The 16,843-nt window shown below is 43.6% G+C and overlaps 2 protein-coding genes across 3 annotated transcripts; one reads left to right on the top strand and one right to left on the bottom strand.

The window, feature by feature from the left end:
* Nucleotides 1-35: 35 nt before the first annotated feature.
* LOC104940635 (methionine aminopeptidase 2) lies at nucleotides 36-6,218 on the top strand. Of its 2 annotated transcripts, none has more exons than XM_027272953.1 (12): nucleotides 36-189; nucleotides 396-705; nucleotides 1,494-1,607; nucleotides 1,824-1,886; nucleotides 2,445-2,547; nucleotides 2,864-3,025; nucleotides 3,298-3,479; nucleotides 3,705-3,799; nucleotides 4,341-4,437; nucleotides 4,523-4,626; nucleotides 5,748-5,863; nucleotides 5,962-6,218. In XM_027272953.1, exons 2-12 carry the CDS (start codon nucleotides 531-533, stop codon nucleotides 6,212-6,214), a joined length of 1,464 nt encoding a protein of 487 aa, XP_027128754.1. In that variant the 5' UTR covers nucleotides 36-189; nucleotides 396-530; the 3' UTR covers nucleotides 6,215-6,218. The 2 variants fall into 2 exon arrangements, with proteins under 2 accessions (XP_027128754.1, XP_010755590.3); XM_010757288.3 differs by having other exon boundaries at nucleotides 60-189; nucleotides 391-705.
* A 1,487-nt stretch (nucleotides 6,219-7,705) lies between these two features.
* LOC104940636 (netrin-4) lies at nucleotides 7,706-16,635 on the bottom strand. The gene is made up of 10 exons (XM_010757289.3): nucleotides 16,284-16,635; nucleotides 15,525-16,081; nucleotides 12,838-13,110; nucleotides 11,882-12,008; nucleotides 11,467-11,655; nucleotides 10,471-10,678; nucleotides 10,222-10,334; nucleotides 10,014-10,082; nucleotides 8,984-9,157; nucleotides 7,706-8,595 (listed from the first exon to the last, which is right to left on the bottom strand). The coding sequence occupies exons 1-10, from the start codon at nucleotides 16,339-16,341 to the stop codon at nucleotides 8,453-8,455; spliced, it is 1,911 nt and encodes a 636-aa protein (XP_010755591.3). The 5' UTR covers nucleotides 16,342-16,635; the 3' UTR covers nucleotides 7,706-8,452.
* Between the last annotated feature and the right edge of the window lie 208 nt (nucleotides 16,636-16,843).

Below are 16,843 nucleotides of genomic sequence, written 5' to 3'. Positions count from 1 at the left end.
ACACACTTCTACACACGTCTCAAAAATGTACACTCCGCGCCTTTAATGATCGGAAACGCTATCTGCGACAATACAACACAACCACACATTACGCACTATAACAGGTATAAGGTGTCGATGCGCTTTCCCAATGTGGACACACGCATCGGGGGAGTCTTTACTGAGGGAGGCAGGTGCGCGCACAAACAGGTAACCTGAAACTCGGCTGGATGTTCAGGAGAAAGTGATGATTCGAGCATGAAGTGCCATGTATCAGGGCATTATGGTCACATAAACCAGTCATCAGCCTCTGCAGAGAACACTAGGATTGTGTTGCTGTTTGCCTTTTACACCTTGTCCCAAAGTGTGTGAGATAAAATTTAAGTTTTTTTTTTCCTCTCCTTGGGACAGAGCAGGATCGTCTTCCTCTACTCGGGTCAAATTGTTGCACAGAGATTGTCTGAATAGATCATTATTGGCTCAGCTAGCTTCACCCCTCCCCACCCTCAGCACAGTTTTCTGCTTTGACCACTGGAGGCTCCCAGCAGCTTATGCGTCACTTCATCTCTCAGTCGCTGATCATGGCGGAGCTGGAGCTACAGCGTGAAGTGGAGCATCAACTTCTCAACGGGGACGACTTGAACGAGGAGAGAGAAGATGTGGACGCGTCGGAGTCAGTGAAGAAAAGGAGAAGAAAGAAGAAGAGGAATAAGAACACTGCGCCAGGTAAGAGGCATCACTTTGGGCAGGTTGGAGAATCGTTCAAGAGAGAAAATAGCGCAATAAAATGTAAAAAAAAAATGAATCTTCTCCAGTGCCACACATAGAGATAAAGAGCAGGAGTGTCAGATATGAGTGACAGGAGACTTTTCAACCTGTCAGAGGGTATTCCCTGTCCATCTGTCCCAACTACTGCTGGAGCTGAGGGCGCTTATCTGCAAACGGGACAATATCCAAGAAATTCAACATTAAAACTGCCTGAAAGCTGTCATGTGAAGATGCAGATGGAATAAACATGAATTTCATTTAATATTTAATATTTTCCATCCTGTAATTCACCCTAAGCTGTGTGAAATGATGTAACACACAGTTTTAGTGCAATGAAATGTGCCCAAAACATCATGATGATAACTGCAGCCTTACTGAAACATAATGTGGGATAATAAAACCCTCTAACAACCTGAGTGGTTGAACTTGCCATAAGTCAAGTGTGGTCCACACAGCTCTGACAATGAGGGGCTAAATGTCATAGTGCTGCATGGTACATATGCCCTTGAGGATATTGACTCCTCAAGGTATAGAAAGAATTTATGCACAGACCCTGCCAAGTTCAGCTCCTGGTGGATGGTGGATGCACTTTCTTGAGATGACTCTGAACCGCAGATAATTTACTAACTCTCCATGTGTGTGTGTGTGTGTGTGTGTGTGTGTGTGTGTGTGTGTGTGCGTGTGCCATCGGTGTACACGTGCGTGTTCACCTGCACATGCATGCACGAGGGTGTGTGACTTTGCAGCAGGGACAAATGAGGCTGAGGGGGATGGAGAAGCCGGAGGTGTTGGTGATGTGACAAAACAGTTGGAACAGCAAACGCTGGAGGCCAAAGACAGGGAGGAGGATGGAGAAGAAGGTAACTCCTCTCTCTAGCATCATCATCATCATCATTATCATCTGCAATGGGGGGGAGTGGGGAGAGGGGGGGGGTTGTGTTGAACGCTGACCTGAAAGTGCACAGTGAAATTCAGCTGGTCACTTTCTGCAACGTGATATCTGATTTTTTCAGTAGCGAGCTTCCTGTCGATATTTTCTCACTTTACAAAACAAAAACTAATGACGCTTTCAACAGATGGGGACGAGGGAGAGAACTCAGCCGGAAAAAAGAAGAAGAAGAAGAAAAAGAAGAAAGGAGGTGAGCCATTTCTTTTTTTTCTCTCTCTCTCTCCGTTTGACTAAAATCCACTTTTAGTCGACTCTGGTCGATTGGGATAGCTTCAACTCACCTCGCGGTTATCGTCACAGAGAGATAGCACATCCTGAGCTGACTGCATCAGAGTAACATGAAATCATTAGCTAAATACAACAGGTGCACAAAAGCAATTTGACTCGGCTAATTAGTGTCATGAGACTTACATAATGCAGCACTGACTGGAGTTGTAGGACAAAATGAGACAGGACCTTACATGTCGAGCAGACAGTATAAAATTGATTAATGACAACATACAACACACAATGTTATAGTGTGGAGTGAGTGCTCCTAAATAATCTGCTCCATATATATAATTATAACCCACTGAATACAAGTGTTTTTTTCTGACAACATAATTGAGTGGCTTTCTTTTACTCAAGTCTATCCAGGGACTGCTCTGAACATATATGGATGTCCTGAACACGGGAAAGATAACTTGTGTTTTCTTTTCACTCTTCTGCTGCTTTCCTCTGCTTATCCTTCGTTCTATCTGGGCCACAGTGAAGGGACAGACTGACCCTCCCTCAGTCCCTATTTGTGAGCTCTATCCCAACGGAGACTTTCCAAAGGGAGAGGAGTGCGAATATCCACCATCGAAAGACGGGTGTGTGACCTCCACATCGTCCCTTGCACTCAGCAGTAGGCTTCCACACTTTGTGACATGCTTGCTTTTTTATTTTGGTCTCTCCTGCTTTGCTGTTTATTCATATTGGACAACATAATGAGGTGCAAGGTTCAGTGTGTGGTTTAATTTCCACTTCAGGAATGAATAAATCAAATTAGTCAAGATTTGGCCTCAGTTGAAATGCATAAATACCACGTTCACCTGTGCAGAGTTTCACCAGTGCCATATCACCAGTGCATAATAAGAAAATAATGAGTGCCTCCTCTCCGCGGTGTGCCTGTCTACCTCCCACCAGGCGCAGTGCAGCGTGGAGGACCACCAGCGAAGAGAAGCGGGCGCTGGACATGGCCAATGAGGAGATGTGGAGTGATTTCAGGCAGGCAGCCGAGGCACATCGGCAGGTCCGCTCCTATGTCAGGAGCTGGATTAAACCAGGGATGACCATGATTGACATCTGGTGAGCCTTGCACCAAAATATTGTCCCCAAGCCACTTTATAAAAGACTTCAATCTTAATATCTTGTACCTGCCAGGGCTCATTTGAATTATTATAATTATTGTTTCAGTACTTTTTTGTCCTGGCCCGCAAGAAACTGTTTTACAATGATCAAAGAAAGGAGGAGAACTGCTATGCGGTTTCAGCCTCTTCTGGATGAATTATCTGCTCTGACAACAGTCTCATTGTTCCTGTCATCCATTGTCTCTTTGTGCTGCTTTCCATTTCTGGCAGTGAGAGGCTGGAGGACTGCTCCAGGAGGCTCATAAAAGAAAACGGGCTAAAGGCAGGCCTGGCCTTCCCAACCGGATGCTCAATCAACCACTGTGCTGCTCACTACACCCCAAACGCGGGGGATACCACCGTGCTGCGTTACGACGACATCTGCAAAATTGACTTTGGGACACACATCAACGGTAAGCGCTGGCTATTAACTTTTTAAGTGCTTTTGGAGTTACACCATGCCATTTCACACTTGGCAGTTATTGTGACATGCTAAAAAAGGATGATTACATTATAATTCTTACTGCCAGAAATAAACCGGTGTCAGGTTAATTAACTTTTTTTTTTGTGCATGCTTATATTTCCTGCAAAATCATCACTTCAGAGAAACTGAATAACAAAATGTTTTGGTCTTTCAGGTCGAATAATAGACTGTGCCTTCACCGTCACTTTCAATCCAAAGTTTGACAGGCTGCTGGAGGCTGTGAGAGACGCAACCAACACCGGCATTAAGGTGACACAGCTCATTATAAAGTAATGATGATTTTCTTGTAAAGTGATGCACAACTTCACACGGCGGAATGTGTGCAGAATGAGGACGCGACGATTAAGATAAGACAGACTGAAATGTCACAGCGGAGAGAGTAAACACAAGAACAAGAAGTGGGTAGCTGTCAAATGCAAATTTGCAAATACATAGATGACCTTTAAAAAACTAGACTACATATACTAAATGACGAAATATAAAGATTACATTTCATGAGAGTTTAGATTTGCTCCTCGGATTTCAATAATAATTTATTGAAGCGGTCATTATATAGATTCACATAAATTAAAATATATTGTCCTCAATTTAAAGTTATATACAAACAAATTAGCAGTTATTTCCTAATTTGTTCCTTATTTGCACCTCTGTGACTACGCAGGAGTTTCCATACTTTAGTGTAAAGCTTATAAATGAGACACATCACAGAAGGGGTGGCAAATATAACATACTGCTATCCAGGAATGTAATGCTGCGTACTGATGTGAGTGTAAACACTTCTCTGTCCCAGTTTGCAGGGATCGATGTGCGCCTGTGCGACGTTGGCGAGACCATTCAGGAGGTCATGGAGTCTTACGAGGTGGAGATAGACGGGAAAACATATCAAGGTGATACGTTATCATGTTTTCCTCACGTTCAGGTTCAGTGCTGCATTCCTATTTATTAAACGTCTGCGTGGTCTTCTCTTTACAGTAAAGCCAATCAGGAATCTTAATGGCCACTCTATCGGACAGTACAGGATACACTCAGGGAAGACAGTCCCTATTGTCAAAGGTGGAGAGGCCACGAGGATGGAGGTTTGTACAGCAGTGATTACAGCACACTCAGTTCAACTTTAAATATCATTTCATCTTGAGCCAAATGTGGATGCGACTAGAGCACAAAAGAATACTGCAGCCTCGTTTTACTGAGGAGTATCTGAAACGAATCCTTTAGCAGCTGCTTGACCTTGCGTATAAATAAACCCCTTTTAATTCTTAAGTGTAATTGGAAGAATATGTGGCTGGTTAGGGTTACGACAGGGTGTGGAAAAGTGTTCCAATTCACCGCTCTAACAGCTTCTTAGTCACCCTCGTCAGCACTTTAATTACACCTTTAATGGAATTACCATCCGCGTCGAGTAGCAACACATGTTCAAACTCCAGCCCCTCATTTCACCGTAAGAGCAGTGAATTGTGAGCATCCAGAGTTCATTAACAGGCTGGTACTTCACCGAGGAGAAACATAACTTTGCGCTACATTACATTTCCCGAGATTATACCGAGATCCATGCCTGCCTCACACTTGAACAGCTGCAGTACATGACTGCATTTGGACAGAACTGAGCATTTTAATTGGCAAGTTGCTGCGTCGAGCTTTTTACCTGATGGTTCCAGGAGAGTGAGATGGGGGGGGATGCTGCTGATGTGGCAGCTTTGCATGTTGTATTTTTAGCTGAAGTGTGTTGGTGTAACAGGCCCATTACCCTCTTTGTGATCAGAGAGCGTACGGCTGGAGTGGCAGCTGGGCGTGCCACAGGGCTGCTAGCACTTTGACTGATTATCGGTGCAGTGTGAGAGGGTGTCGCAGTGTTATCAGCTAATACCACAGGGACTCCCAACAACAGCCACGCGCTGATAGAGACACAAAACGCCAATGAAGCCCAGCCAATCAACTCACGAGAGGCGCTGCTCCAGAAAGGACACCACTGTCCTTAATAGACTACACATGAATATGTCAGCCGCTGGCATCTTGAGGTTTTTGTTAAATTTACTCTCAGTCCCCCTGGAGTGTTTTGTCCTTTTCAGTAACATCATAGCCACTCAGCCCTGCGTGAGAGGTGTATGGATACAGTTTGATACTGTGACCTTCTCCTACTTCTAAAAGACTTTCACAGTAATTCTACATTTTACATCGACAACTCCCTTTTTTTTTTCAGGAAGGTGAAGCTTACGCCATTGAGACATTTGGCAGCACAGGAAGAGGTGCAGTCCACGATGACATGGAGTGCTCGCATTACATGAAAAACTTCAACGTTGGACACGTACCAATAAGGTTGGCTCTGTTTTCATCTCTTCCTTGGATTGAAAATAAATTAGATGTTCTAATAAATGAATCGAGCATCATATCTCTATGTTGTCCACGTGTTGCAGACTTCCAAGGGCTAAACATCTGCTGAATGTGATCAATGAGAACTTTGGGACCTTGGCATTCTGCCGCCGCTGGCTGGACCGCCTGGGTGAGAGCAAGTACCTGATGGCGTTGAAGAATCTTTGTGACCTTGGCATCATAGACCCGTACCCACCACTCTGTGACATCAAGGGCAGCTACACTGCCCAGTATGAGCACACCATCCTACTCAGGCCCACCTACAAGGAGGTAGTGAGCCGGGGAGACGACTATTGAGCATGCGCCGAAAAAACTCAAGGCGAACCAAGAGGAGCATGACAGCTCTGAAACAACAAACCTCTGCAGACTGATAGCAATTATGCAATATTTCTCTAGGTTTCCACTGCTTTAGTACTTTTAGGTAATTATTCTGGCAAGAGCGAAAGACTTGTGTCATGGCAGTAGCTTATTAGTACTTTTTTTTCCCCCTGCCCAAAGGATCCAACGATCAATAGACCAACAGAATATCTTTAAGAAATGTAGTGTTGTCACTTTAGTTTTTTTTTTTTTTTTTTTTTTGATGTGCTGCTTTTAGGAAATATGCAAAACAAATATGCAAAGGAATCATGCAAAAAAGTTTTGGCGAACCCCTCGCCTAACAATGCTGTGCTTCATTGCCTTGTTAAGACCTTGTTAAGGAAAAAAAAACTGCTATGAAATATTTATATTTCTATATTTCTTTGCTCTATTTTAATTTGAGGCAGTTTTATAAGAAATAAATTGTTATAAATTTACTTTTGTTTTGTTTTGTTTACTGCGTACATATTTATGAACTTTTAATACTTCAGAATACTTGATTACATTACCAGTAACTGATAAAAATGTGTAATGTGAAGGTGTATTTCTCTGTTTCAACCAAAGGAGGGTGGTACTAAAACATCAGTCAGCTACCTCCACTAGTGAACATGTTAGATCAGGTTATTCATGGTCTCATACTTCAACAAAATGTCACCATATAATGAAATGAGTTTTCCCAGAAGCATTAAGAATGAGCACACTGACACGTGGTTTATTTAGATGGAGAAAAAAAAAAGAACATATAGGACACAGAGGAATAGCACCACAAATATCAAGTTGATGGCAGAGTACATTCACGCACCCTAAATCACCACTTTGTCCTTTGCAAAAAAAAAATCCAGCCCATTTTCTCTTATTTTGGTAAAGTCTTTGGGACAAGGACACAAGCGGTGATGTCATGGTTGAGGAATGCATCATGTCTCCTCACAGAGTTTGTCCTTCTCCTTGGAGACAGCGGACCAAGACTATTCTTAACTGGGCCTGGCTCAAAAATGGCCTGTGGTTGTGATACACTGTGATGTCAATGAATACCCAGGCTTTTAATAAATATTTATTTTGGGGCAGCAGGAGTCATAGGCCAAAAAGAGAAGCACATGTTAAAGAGTGTGTGCACTCTCTTCTTTCTCTCACACTGGGCCGGGCTTGAGAGAGGCCTTCTCAAGTGAATCCTTCTCATATAGAGAAGCAGGTCGTGTGAGGGCAACAGAAAATCCTCGCAGAATCAAGTTTTAAGCAACCAGACAATGATCCACTCTTGTAACTGAAGCAGCTGCAAGAGCAAACTCAATCCCGAGTGTTTTAGCCAGTTGTCTGTACTTCAGACCAATGAGGAGATGGTGGAGTGTGTTTTACTCTCGTCAGGCAGCAGGCGGGTGAGTGTGCCCGAGCATTGCAGAGCTGTTCAGATTAGTCCGTCTGATTCCTTTAATGTTTTTTTGTTTTTTTCCCATCCTCTTCCCTCATCCAGGAGTTACTTGTTCTGACCTGCACAGTCCCAGACTTCCTCGCCAAGGACATCAAGCATATGCACACAATGACGCTCCCAAACACATACACACTCACACACGCATTCGGATGTTGACTCATTCGTGATTTATCGCCAATATCAGCGAGACGACAAGGATAATTCAGTCTGCTCCCCCGCAAGATTTCAAAGTAAACAGCTCTCAATGAAATTGATACAGTAGGACGTGAGTGTGTTTTGGTTTGTCCCCCCTAAACGGCATCTTTTGCCAGCAAATAAAGTATAACTGAATATTTTAACATGCATTCCGTATAGTTTTATGACCTTGAGAAAAGTATGTGATGAGGCATATCATACAGTAGCACGGGAATGAAATTACCAACACCGACTTTGTCTTTGAGTCTTAAGTGACTGTCATTCTGGTGAGGTATCTGCTTAGAGTATGTGCTTATTTCTACCCCAGTTTAACAACAACCTAAGCATTGCAACGTTGCAGCTGTTTCTTGGGGCTGTGGACTCTGAACACAGAAGAAATGGTGAAATCCCTGCAGCAGGCATCCGGGTTTTGCTTTCATTCTAGCGTCCAAGCAAAATGCCTAATTCAAACAGTCCCTCTGTTCATTTTGCACACTCCTACACTCATCCAACGAATCATAAGTATGTCACAGATGATCCTCCGCCTCTCCATCCCTCTGTCCTTTGCAGTGCTCAGCCTACCAAAGGCCACAGACTTTTCTGAGGATGTGAAGAAATTTACGTCCCAGACTTGGCTTCCATGGTTTAACAAGACTTTTGGTGTTGACCATCAGCTGTCCGGTCTTCCAGTCCTCATGACCAGCCACCACATAGTCGGATCCTGGAAGAGAGGGCAAAACATAAACTGAGAATGTCACTAAAACGCACATAACAGGTGACATAGCACCTTAAGAAAAAGAACATATGTGATTATATAACTATAATAAACCAGTAAAATGCTGAGGAATGCTGCCAAAAGTGATTACTGTGAATGTGTTAGATGTGAAATAGTCTCGTAACAGAGAGGTGGCTCTAATCTTTAAGCTGTAAATGTCCCTTCTAAATGAGTGATGCTAGGACGTTGGCACCCACTCAAAGCCTCCTTGAACAGAGACAAAGATCCTCTATTCAGCACAATGCTGGCAGATTTTCCACTACACAGTTGACTAATTAGTAAGCTTCTGCATTGTGAGCAATAAAGTTACTCATTGGAAGTAGTCGCAACGGACCTGGATTGAGGATTGGACAGGTACAGCCTTGAACGGTCCAGGACTCTGGATAAAGCGTGACAGTCCCCCTCTGGATCTTCATCTGACGGCTCTGGTGCAAGATCTTCTTGACCTTGACCTCCACCTCTGCATGGGATCCTTTATCATGAGCTGACATTACCCTCACCACCAGCACTGCAGGGCAACACAAACAATCATTCAACAAGTTTGCACCATACACCATAGTGCCTTTTTAAAAAGATTTCCGAGGTTAATTGCTTAAATTTTAAATGTCCAAATCAGTTTAGTAGTCATGAGGAGAACTACCAAGCCTCTGGAAAGTACAAAAGTTGTATAATATGTTGTGTGTTGGTAGTCTAGGAACATAAGTGATTTTTGGGTTTTGGGGGCATGGTATTTGAAAGATGTGGGCCTTTACTAGGCAGGAAGAGCCTAATGAAAAGATCCTATCGGGTTGCAACATGGGATTTGTCGGAACAAGTGTTGATTCGTGCTGTGGACACTTATATTAGATGTTTTAGCCTGAGTTGCATCAGTTTTGACCTTTTCTCACTAATTCAGAGGAGTACAACACTAGGTATAATAGATATTTCTTTAAAGGTACACTGTGAAGTTTTCGACCACTAGTAGTGCTCTGGAGCAATGTTTCTCTGAGTGGATTCTTGTTTTGTGTGTCCCTGTGCGTGTACACAAGGTACTACTAATCTACAGGTGGTGGTAGCAAGGCAAGAAATGCAGCAATGTGCCAACAAAGGCAAGGAAGGGGAAGACTGGTAGCAAGGATATCGAATACAAATGAGGTGAGGTGAGGTGAATAACACTAAATGTAAACAGAAACTTTGTTTATAAGATAACTGTGCAGGTATCTTTAAAAAAAAAAAAAAATCACCACACACGATCGAAAGTGGAACAGCGAGGGGCAATCCTCAACATTCAGAGTTTTGTCATGGACAGATGGGGTTTAAACAGCCACGGGACTTGAATATAAATCAATTCTAAAATCAATTCCCTCTTTTAAAACAGCACTTACCGTAGTCATACTCCGCAGCACAGAAGAGTTTAGGACTGCTAAGGGTCACTTCTACACACTCACATTTCTCTGGAAAAATAAAAACATGATTAATGAGAGTCATATAAATCATTTTATTGTGATGTATAGATTACAAAACAGCTGCATTTTTATCTGTGTGTTTTGATGACTGTGCAGTGTTTTAAGTGTGATATGACCTGTGACTCACCAGAGTGGTGCAGTGCAGAGAAAAGCTCCTCTACCCTAAAGAGTGCCGTCTCACTATTATTGCTGCTGTGTCCCATGTGGCCAGTGGCTGTATAGAAGACCTCCACATCTGAGCTGTGCCGCAGAGGTAAAAACCAGTCAGAGGCAGGGCTCCACTCAGTGTTAATCATCCAGAATGCACTCTACACAGTAGGACACTTTATCAAAGCACCAATACATATGGATGTAGTGTTAAAGTCTTGGCTCTCACCCAGAAATGCAGTCACCGGTGTAGGGGTCACAGTCCCCTGTGCAGTCACATGGACGGCAGCCGTATTCATGAAGCCCCCAGTATCCCAGCATGCAGTTGTCACAGCGGTGGCCTCCAACACCAGGCTTACAAGTGCACTCCCCGCTGCTGGGGTTACAGAGAGTGCTACCTCCTGAGAGGACAGAGCCTACAGGGTGGCAGGAACAAGCTGCCGAGGAGAGGGGTGACAGAACAAGAGGATTGCATGTTTGTAAGTCAAGAGATTTCCTTCCTTTTCTGGCACAGACCTGGAAGCACTTAGCGTATTTTATGATCCTGTGTGTATAGAAAGGACAAACACACTGGTTTACACATACTTAGAGTGTACACAGTAAACTCCCACCGCGATATAAAAGTTAAATGTGTTTTATCATCCTCCGGTAACAAGCGACAAGGTGGGAGCCTGTACTCAACATGCTTTAAGTAGCTGCAGCAAAAACAAACAGTAAATCACTCCCTCTCTGCGCTGTCAGACCTGCTGCCTGATGGTCGCTTGTGATGACCGAGTGATTTTTTGTTACAGACTTGCTTCATCTGTTTCCAAAATCGGCATGTTTGTTCTTAAAAAAAAAAAAAAAATGCTGCGGCATGCCTGGCGGAGGCGAAAGGGCAAGAATGGGAAAAATGTGCTCGTATGGTCCATGGGAAATTCCTCCATTGTTTGCAATTACAGTCACATTCCAAAACAGTGCAGTCTCCGTCATTCCTGCTAAGAAGCGGAGGAGAGTCATCTTACTATCTCGTCACTGGCATGGCAGTGACTCAGAAAGGTGCTGGGGAGAAATACCCTTTTCAAAAGAGATCAATCTGCTTTTAATCTGGGGGGTCAAAAGAAAAATCAAATCTTCATTAGTGTCCTCAGGATATCAAAGGCTGCCCCTCTTAATTGGAATTCTCTGCTGGCGTTCATCCAGACAGAGTTATGGTTTAAGGAATAAAGAAGTTTAAGGGCCTTACGTTTACAGGAGTCCGGGGCAGTTTTTGGTCGGCTGGGGTCTCGGAAGAATCCCTTCTTACAGTTCTGGCAGTGGCGGCCCTCTGTGTTGTCCTGGCAGTCGTCGCACACACCGCCACTCCGCCGTCCCGTTGCGAGCCACAGTCCACGACTGAAGTGACAGCTCTTGGCATGACCGTTACACTTGCACTCTGGGTTTAGATGGACACACACAATCAAATCTTTGCCCAAATGAACTTTCAAAGCCCTGGTGATCATGGTGACAACTCTTACAGTAGGTGACATAAAAAAGAGGAGCTGCTTTGTTATTCATCTTCCATGAATGTCTAAGAGGTCACGCATGATTTATGACTAAATCTTAGTCTACATGCTGTGTGTCCTACTACTGCTATTTGACTCGCTTGCCCCATCACTCACTCTGGCACACATGCGGTGTCCCTATGATACCGTTGGCGGCCTGCCAAGGTTGGTCATTGTAGAGAGGTGCACAGCGCTCGCAGTGGTCACCGGCTGTGTTATGTCTGCACACACACTTGCCGTGGACCTGTCGGGGCAAAGAACAAGAGATCAAGCAGTTAGCAAGTACTGCAACGTGCTGTACTTTCAGTCTCCTTCGGGTTTTCATTGTGTTCCTCTTGGACTGCAGGTTGGACGGTTAACCACACCTGTCATCATAGAGCCTGTTGATGTATATAAAGGATGCGGTGACCATTTTAAAACATTGTAGCCCGATGATGATTTCACTGGGATCAAAACATTATCCACTCAATTAAATGCGTGGTTTATCGTCAGTGTGCAGGCGTTACTCTTTTCATTGATGCTGAATTACAGTAGCCTTCCACCTACGTGTGATGTGCGTGGTACCTTTTAAACATTGCAACATGCACAATGGCAGTGGTTACACACTGTGCAGCTACGAAACATGTCTACACCCCCTTAGACCATGTTGGAATTAAACAAGTGCTTCTATTCTCCATTTACAGTAAAGAGAATAACACGACTGAGACTATGGGTTGTTAAAGCATTAGGCTGAATACCATAATTAAGGTTTTCCACGTCCTTAAATCCCTGTAATGGTAGGTAAAGCTGTGGCCTAATATCCAGTCTTCAATGTAGCCTTCAGATTCAGCAGTGCATACCAGTGCACAGCTGAGTAACAAGGGAGTGGTGGGAACAAAACCCCAACCCCTCGACTCCCAATCTCACCACAAAAAAGCAAATAAAAATGGAGACAAAATGAAGCAATCCTTAGACTACAGCATGACACAACATCTCAGTAGGTTTTCACAACAGAGTAAATTCTGCAGAAGCTTTCCCTCGGTGGAGTATCGTGCACCTGCAAGTTGTGTATAATCTTGCTCATAATCGCTCACCATGTTATTAGTCTTCTGCTGGCTGTGTTGGAAGCCGCTGGCTGGTACACACTGGTCAGCATGTCCATTGCAAAGACAACTGCCTTTGACAATAAAATCATAGATGGCATAATGGTCTGTGGGGAGGACGGCTGCACCAGGATGTTTGTTCTGGCAGGGACACAACTGGCGCTGCAGCAAACGGACTCTCAAGTTGGTGATCATGAGCTGGTCCTGGGCAGCTGGTCCATAGGGATCCACCGAGTGCCAGGGCGACAAGGCTCGATATATCACCTAGAGATTGAAGCAGAGGAGACATGCAAGAAATCTCTTGAAATCTGTGTTATTCCACGTGTAAAGGCCTCTCAAGTATGTGAAAAAAACATCTCAGAGATACTGACAGACCATGACGAAAACATAAATCATGTCAGTTTCTTGGTCTACTGAATAAAAAACAGGCGTCAATCTGGTTCGCCTTTCATGCTCCTCAAATTGCCGCTATTCTCGGAAAATCGGACGAGCTCCAATGTAAACACGGACAAATGGTTCTTGTTCTCCTTCATAAAGTTTTGTTGATCTTTCAGTTACAACCTCTCTGTCTGTATATGAAAATGTGCACAGCTTTAACATCATCATCCCAACATCTGGAATGAAAACTTTCAGAAACACAATAAGGATTGTGTTCATTTCTAAAACCCCAACACATATTAATCTGAACCAGAGTTATCCTCAATACATCCTGTGATATGTGATATGTGTCGCTGCCAAGAATTCCTTTTTTTAAAGAACGACTTATGACATCTTTTAAATCTGGAATTAATTTGAACTGTGGCATTCTATATTTACATGCCTCTTTAATTTTACAGTTTACTGTAATCCCTTTATGCATTTATACTGTAAACAAGAGAGACTTATTGCTGTATCATAATGAAGAAAATCTGTATGACATCATGTAGTTGGTGATAAAGTACAGATGTTAACAACAGGATTTACTGTACACTCGACAAATGAGCAAATTCTGATCTACAGGAGGAAAACATTCACTTGTGGTGACCATACGTATACTTTAGCTCAGTACTGCAGGCAGACTGTTTAGACTAAGTACATGATGACTGCAGTGTTACTTTATTACCCAAACTCTACACTTTCACACAACATTTCGGCGATGTCTTTGCATGTTGAGCAACAGAGACACTAATTATAAAGGGTGAGAGAGCTAACGTACTGTAGCAAGACACATACTTGCTGCAGATGCACTGTAATTATGAGATCAGTCAAAGCCATATATTCATTTAGACATTTAACCAGAACCTCCCAACGTGGTCGGACTCTTTGTTGCAAAACAAACCTTTACCTGCCAGTGAGAGTGTCTCTTTGACATCAGCGACGGTCTGCTCATGAATTAACAGTAGCTGCTTATGTGGCTCAGACCTCCCTGTGATGATACAGCAGGTCCGAAAAATGCTTTGAGGGAACATCAGAGGCGAATGTGAACATTGATATTCTAGTCGTGCATGTCAAAGCAGTTTGTGCGGCTTAGATGGCTGGCTTAACAAAAAAAAAAAGGTCTCGCACAGCCCATCAGAGATCAGTTTACAAAGCTTGGTCAACTGTTTGTGGCTCAGTGGTTTGTGTGATATCAGCTTGTAGTGTGTCCTTCTGCCAATAAATGGACAACCAGAGCAGAGCAGATGGGGAGTGTTATTGCTCTGAAGTGTTTGCAGCATGTTTTGATGTGGTCGCTCTCAGATCTCACAAATAAAAATCACAATCCAATGAATGGATGACTTTTTTTTTTTGGTCCTTAAAAGCTTTTCTCTGTCCAGAGTGTTTCAATGCAGTGAAGATTTACGCTCTGTGGTGTTTCTAGATTAATACACAATCTGTCTGTGACAACCTGATCATGTCATGCTATCAATTTTACAAAATCTGTTGTTTAAATTAATGGTTTAGCACGTTTTAATTAAAAAACTTAAAACTTGAATATTAGCTGTCAGTGTTCATGTTTAGAGACGTGACATTTCTTTGCTATGAATGTCAATTTGATCATTTTATAATTTATGCTATATTCTTCATACACATGTTTACAATCTAAAAGTTTGTCGTACTATGGTTTTACAACTATGGGCTTTTTTGTTTCACACATTTTTGGCATGTTTGTTGCTCTTTCTGAGGTTTCTACTATCATTTCCTGATCCAATTCGAGAGCTGTACAGATTGTGAGGCCCCTCGAGGGTCGTTTGTCGTTTATGATGTTGGGCAATGAAACTTTAATTGACTCGGTGTTGTTAGAATGCTGGTGTTTTCTATAGCAAGATATATACCATATATCAAAAAAAGTAATATTAATTTCAGTCATATTGCAGACACCTAAAGGGTATTCACACATGGTGGAGACGCTTTAATCCTTGTATTGTGTGTGATGTTATGTTTCATGACAGACACTGATGATTTTTGGACTTGGAGGTGAATCTATAGAGGGGCATGAGGAGGCATAGTGGCCTAAGCTGTCCAAAGCCATAAATGATCATGCTCTTCATATCAATGCCAGTATAGTAATGTCATTTACCATTTTACACAGTAAAATATCATGTTTATGGTTACCCGCAGAAGTAGTCTATATTTTTATTTGGCACCCAAACACACCAACCACACCTCTCACTGCCAAAACCACATGGCAAATGTTCCAGACAAGCCACCGTACTCACCTCTCCTCTGGCACAAGGGAAAGCTCCTGAATACTTGGAGGTGCAAGTTGCTCCACTCTCCCCGACTGGCGACCCCTCTGCCAGACCAAACACATCCTCACAGTCCCTGGCAAAGTACCCGAGGGTCTTCCATGTGTGCCCATGGTCTTGGGAGCGCTCCAGCATCATGGCAGCGGGGCGGGGTGAGCGGAATACCAGGATGAGGTGGGTGAAGAGGAACTCCGTTTCCAGGTCGAGCTGGAGCGTCTCCTCCTTCACCCCCTCTGCAGACTGCCACCAAGTGTCAGGGTAACGGAAAGAGGAGTCGCTCATGGCGGAGGGAGGGTGCGCCTGGCTGGGGAGAGCTGAGTTGCACTTGCTGCATTGAGCAGCCGAGCAGGACTCCCTGATGCGGGGCTCGACAGTCTGTTTGTAGAAGCAGAAGGGCTCTGAGGAGTTGGAGCCGCAGACCGACTGGGTGCTCAACACTCTACCCTGGGCCAAGTTGCCCATGCGGGGGTTGCACGCTCGGCCGGCGCAGCGGCTTTCCGGAGGTGAACCTTTGGGCATGGATGTTTCTGGTAAGAGAAATGCGTTTTAATTTAGAACAGCTTGATTGAAAGTGAGTGAAGAAGGCTGTTGAGCTGCTACACAAGTTGCGAGGTTCCCGCTTTTCCAGCTACGATGCTGTGAGACACAAACACAAAAACCATACCAAGCGCAAAATGTTTGTTTAATTGGCACAAGCCGCGTGCGTAAAACGCACAACTTCAAACTCACCTGAAAGAGGAGATGATGTGCACATCCGGATAATGACAAGTAAAGTCCACAGTCTCATCCTGAGGGAGTTGTTCTACATAAAGTCACCTGTTGTATAATTCCGAAAAAGGCAGAAACGCACCCTGCGCAGCTTGATCCGAGGATATCCTACCGTTAATAATCCAACATCCGATATAAAATAACTACTTACAAAGTGTGTCGACACACAGATTAAAAAATACAACAGGCAGGAAGCTTCTTGTCTGTCTGTCACGGTGTATAAATCCTTTATTTGAATGAACTCGTATTATCTCAGAGCTCTGCAGTCATTAATAACATCCCACGGACTTCAGGGTTCAACTTGTTGTGGAGAGTTCATTGACATTTGGGAATATGAAGAGGTTAGCACCGCCCTCTTCTTGTCTTTTCCCAGACCCCTCCCTCCCACCCTGATTCCTAAAATCAGACTTCCCATAAGGAGAGCAATAATATCAAAACCATCTTTGGCAGACTTTTTGCCATGTAGTCTATTTTAAAGTTTGTTTGGTTTAATGCTGACTAACATTAGGACAATGCTGATT

Source organism: Larimichthys crocea, chromosome XXI (assembly GCF_000972845.2).
Source record: "Larimichthys crocea isolate SSNF chromosome XXI, L_crocea_2.0, whole genome shotgun sequence".
Lineage (NCBI taxonomy): Eukaryota > Metazoa > Chordata > Actinopteri > Sciaenidae > Larimichthys > Larimichthys crocea.
Note: the sequence above shows the minus strand (reverse complement) of the source record. Positions and strands in the feature narration are given on the sequence as shown.

Coding starts and splice junctions, on each gene's coding strand:
- LOC104940635 (XM_027272953.1), top strand. CDS start 531: ATGCGTCACTTCATCTCTCAGTCGCTGATCATGGCGGAGCTGGAGCTA. Junction 3,026..3,297: donor ATGACCATGATTGACATCTG/GTGAGCCTTGCA, acceptor CATTTCTGGCAG/TGAGAGGCTGGAGGACTGCT. Junction 4,438..4,522: donor AGACGGGAAAACATATCAAG/GTGATACGTTAT, acceptor TTCTCTTTACAG/TAAAGCCAATCAGGAATCTT.
- LOC104940636 (XM_010757289.3), bottom strand. CDS start 16,341: ATGAGACTGTGGACTTTACTTGTCATTATCCGGATGTGCACATCATCT. Junction 11,656..11,881: donor GACACCGCATGTGTGCCAGA/GTGAGTGATGGG, acceptor ATCTAAACCCAG/AGTGCAAGTGTAACGGTCAT. Junction 10,083..10,221: donor CTCTGCACTGCACCACTCTG/GTGAGTCACAGG, acceptor TTATTTTTCCAG/AGAAATGTGAGTGTGTAGAA.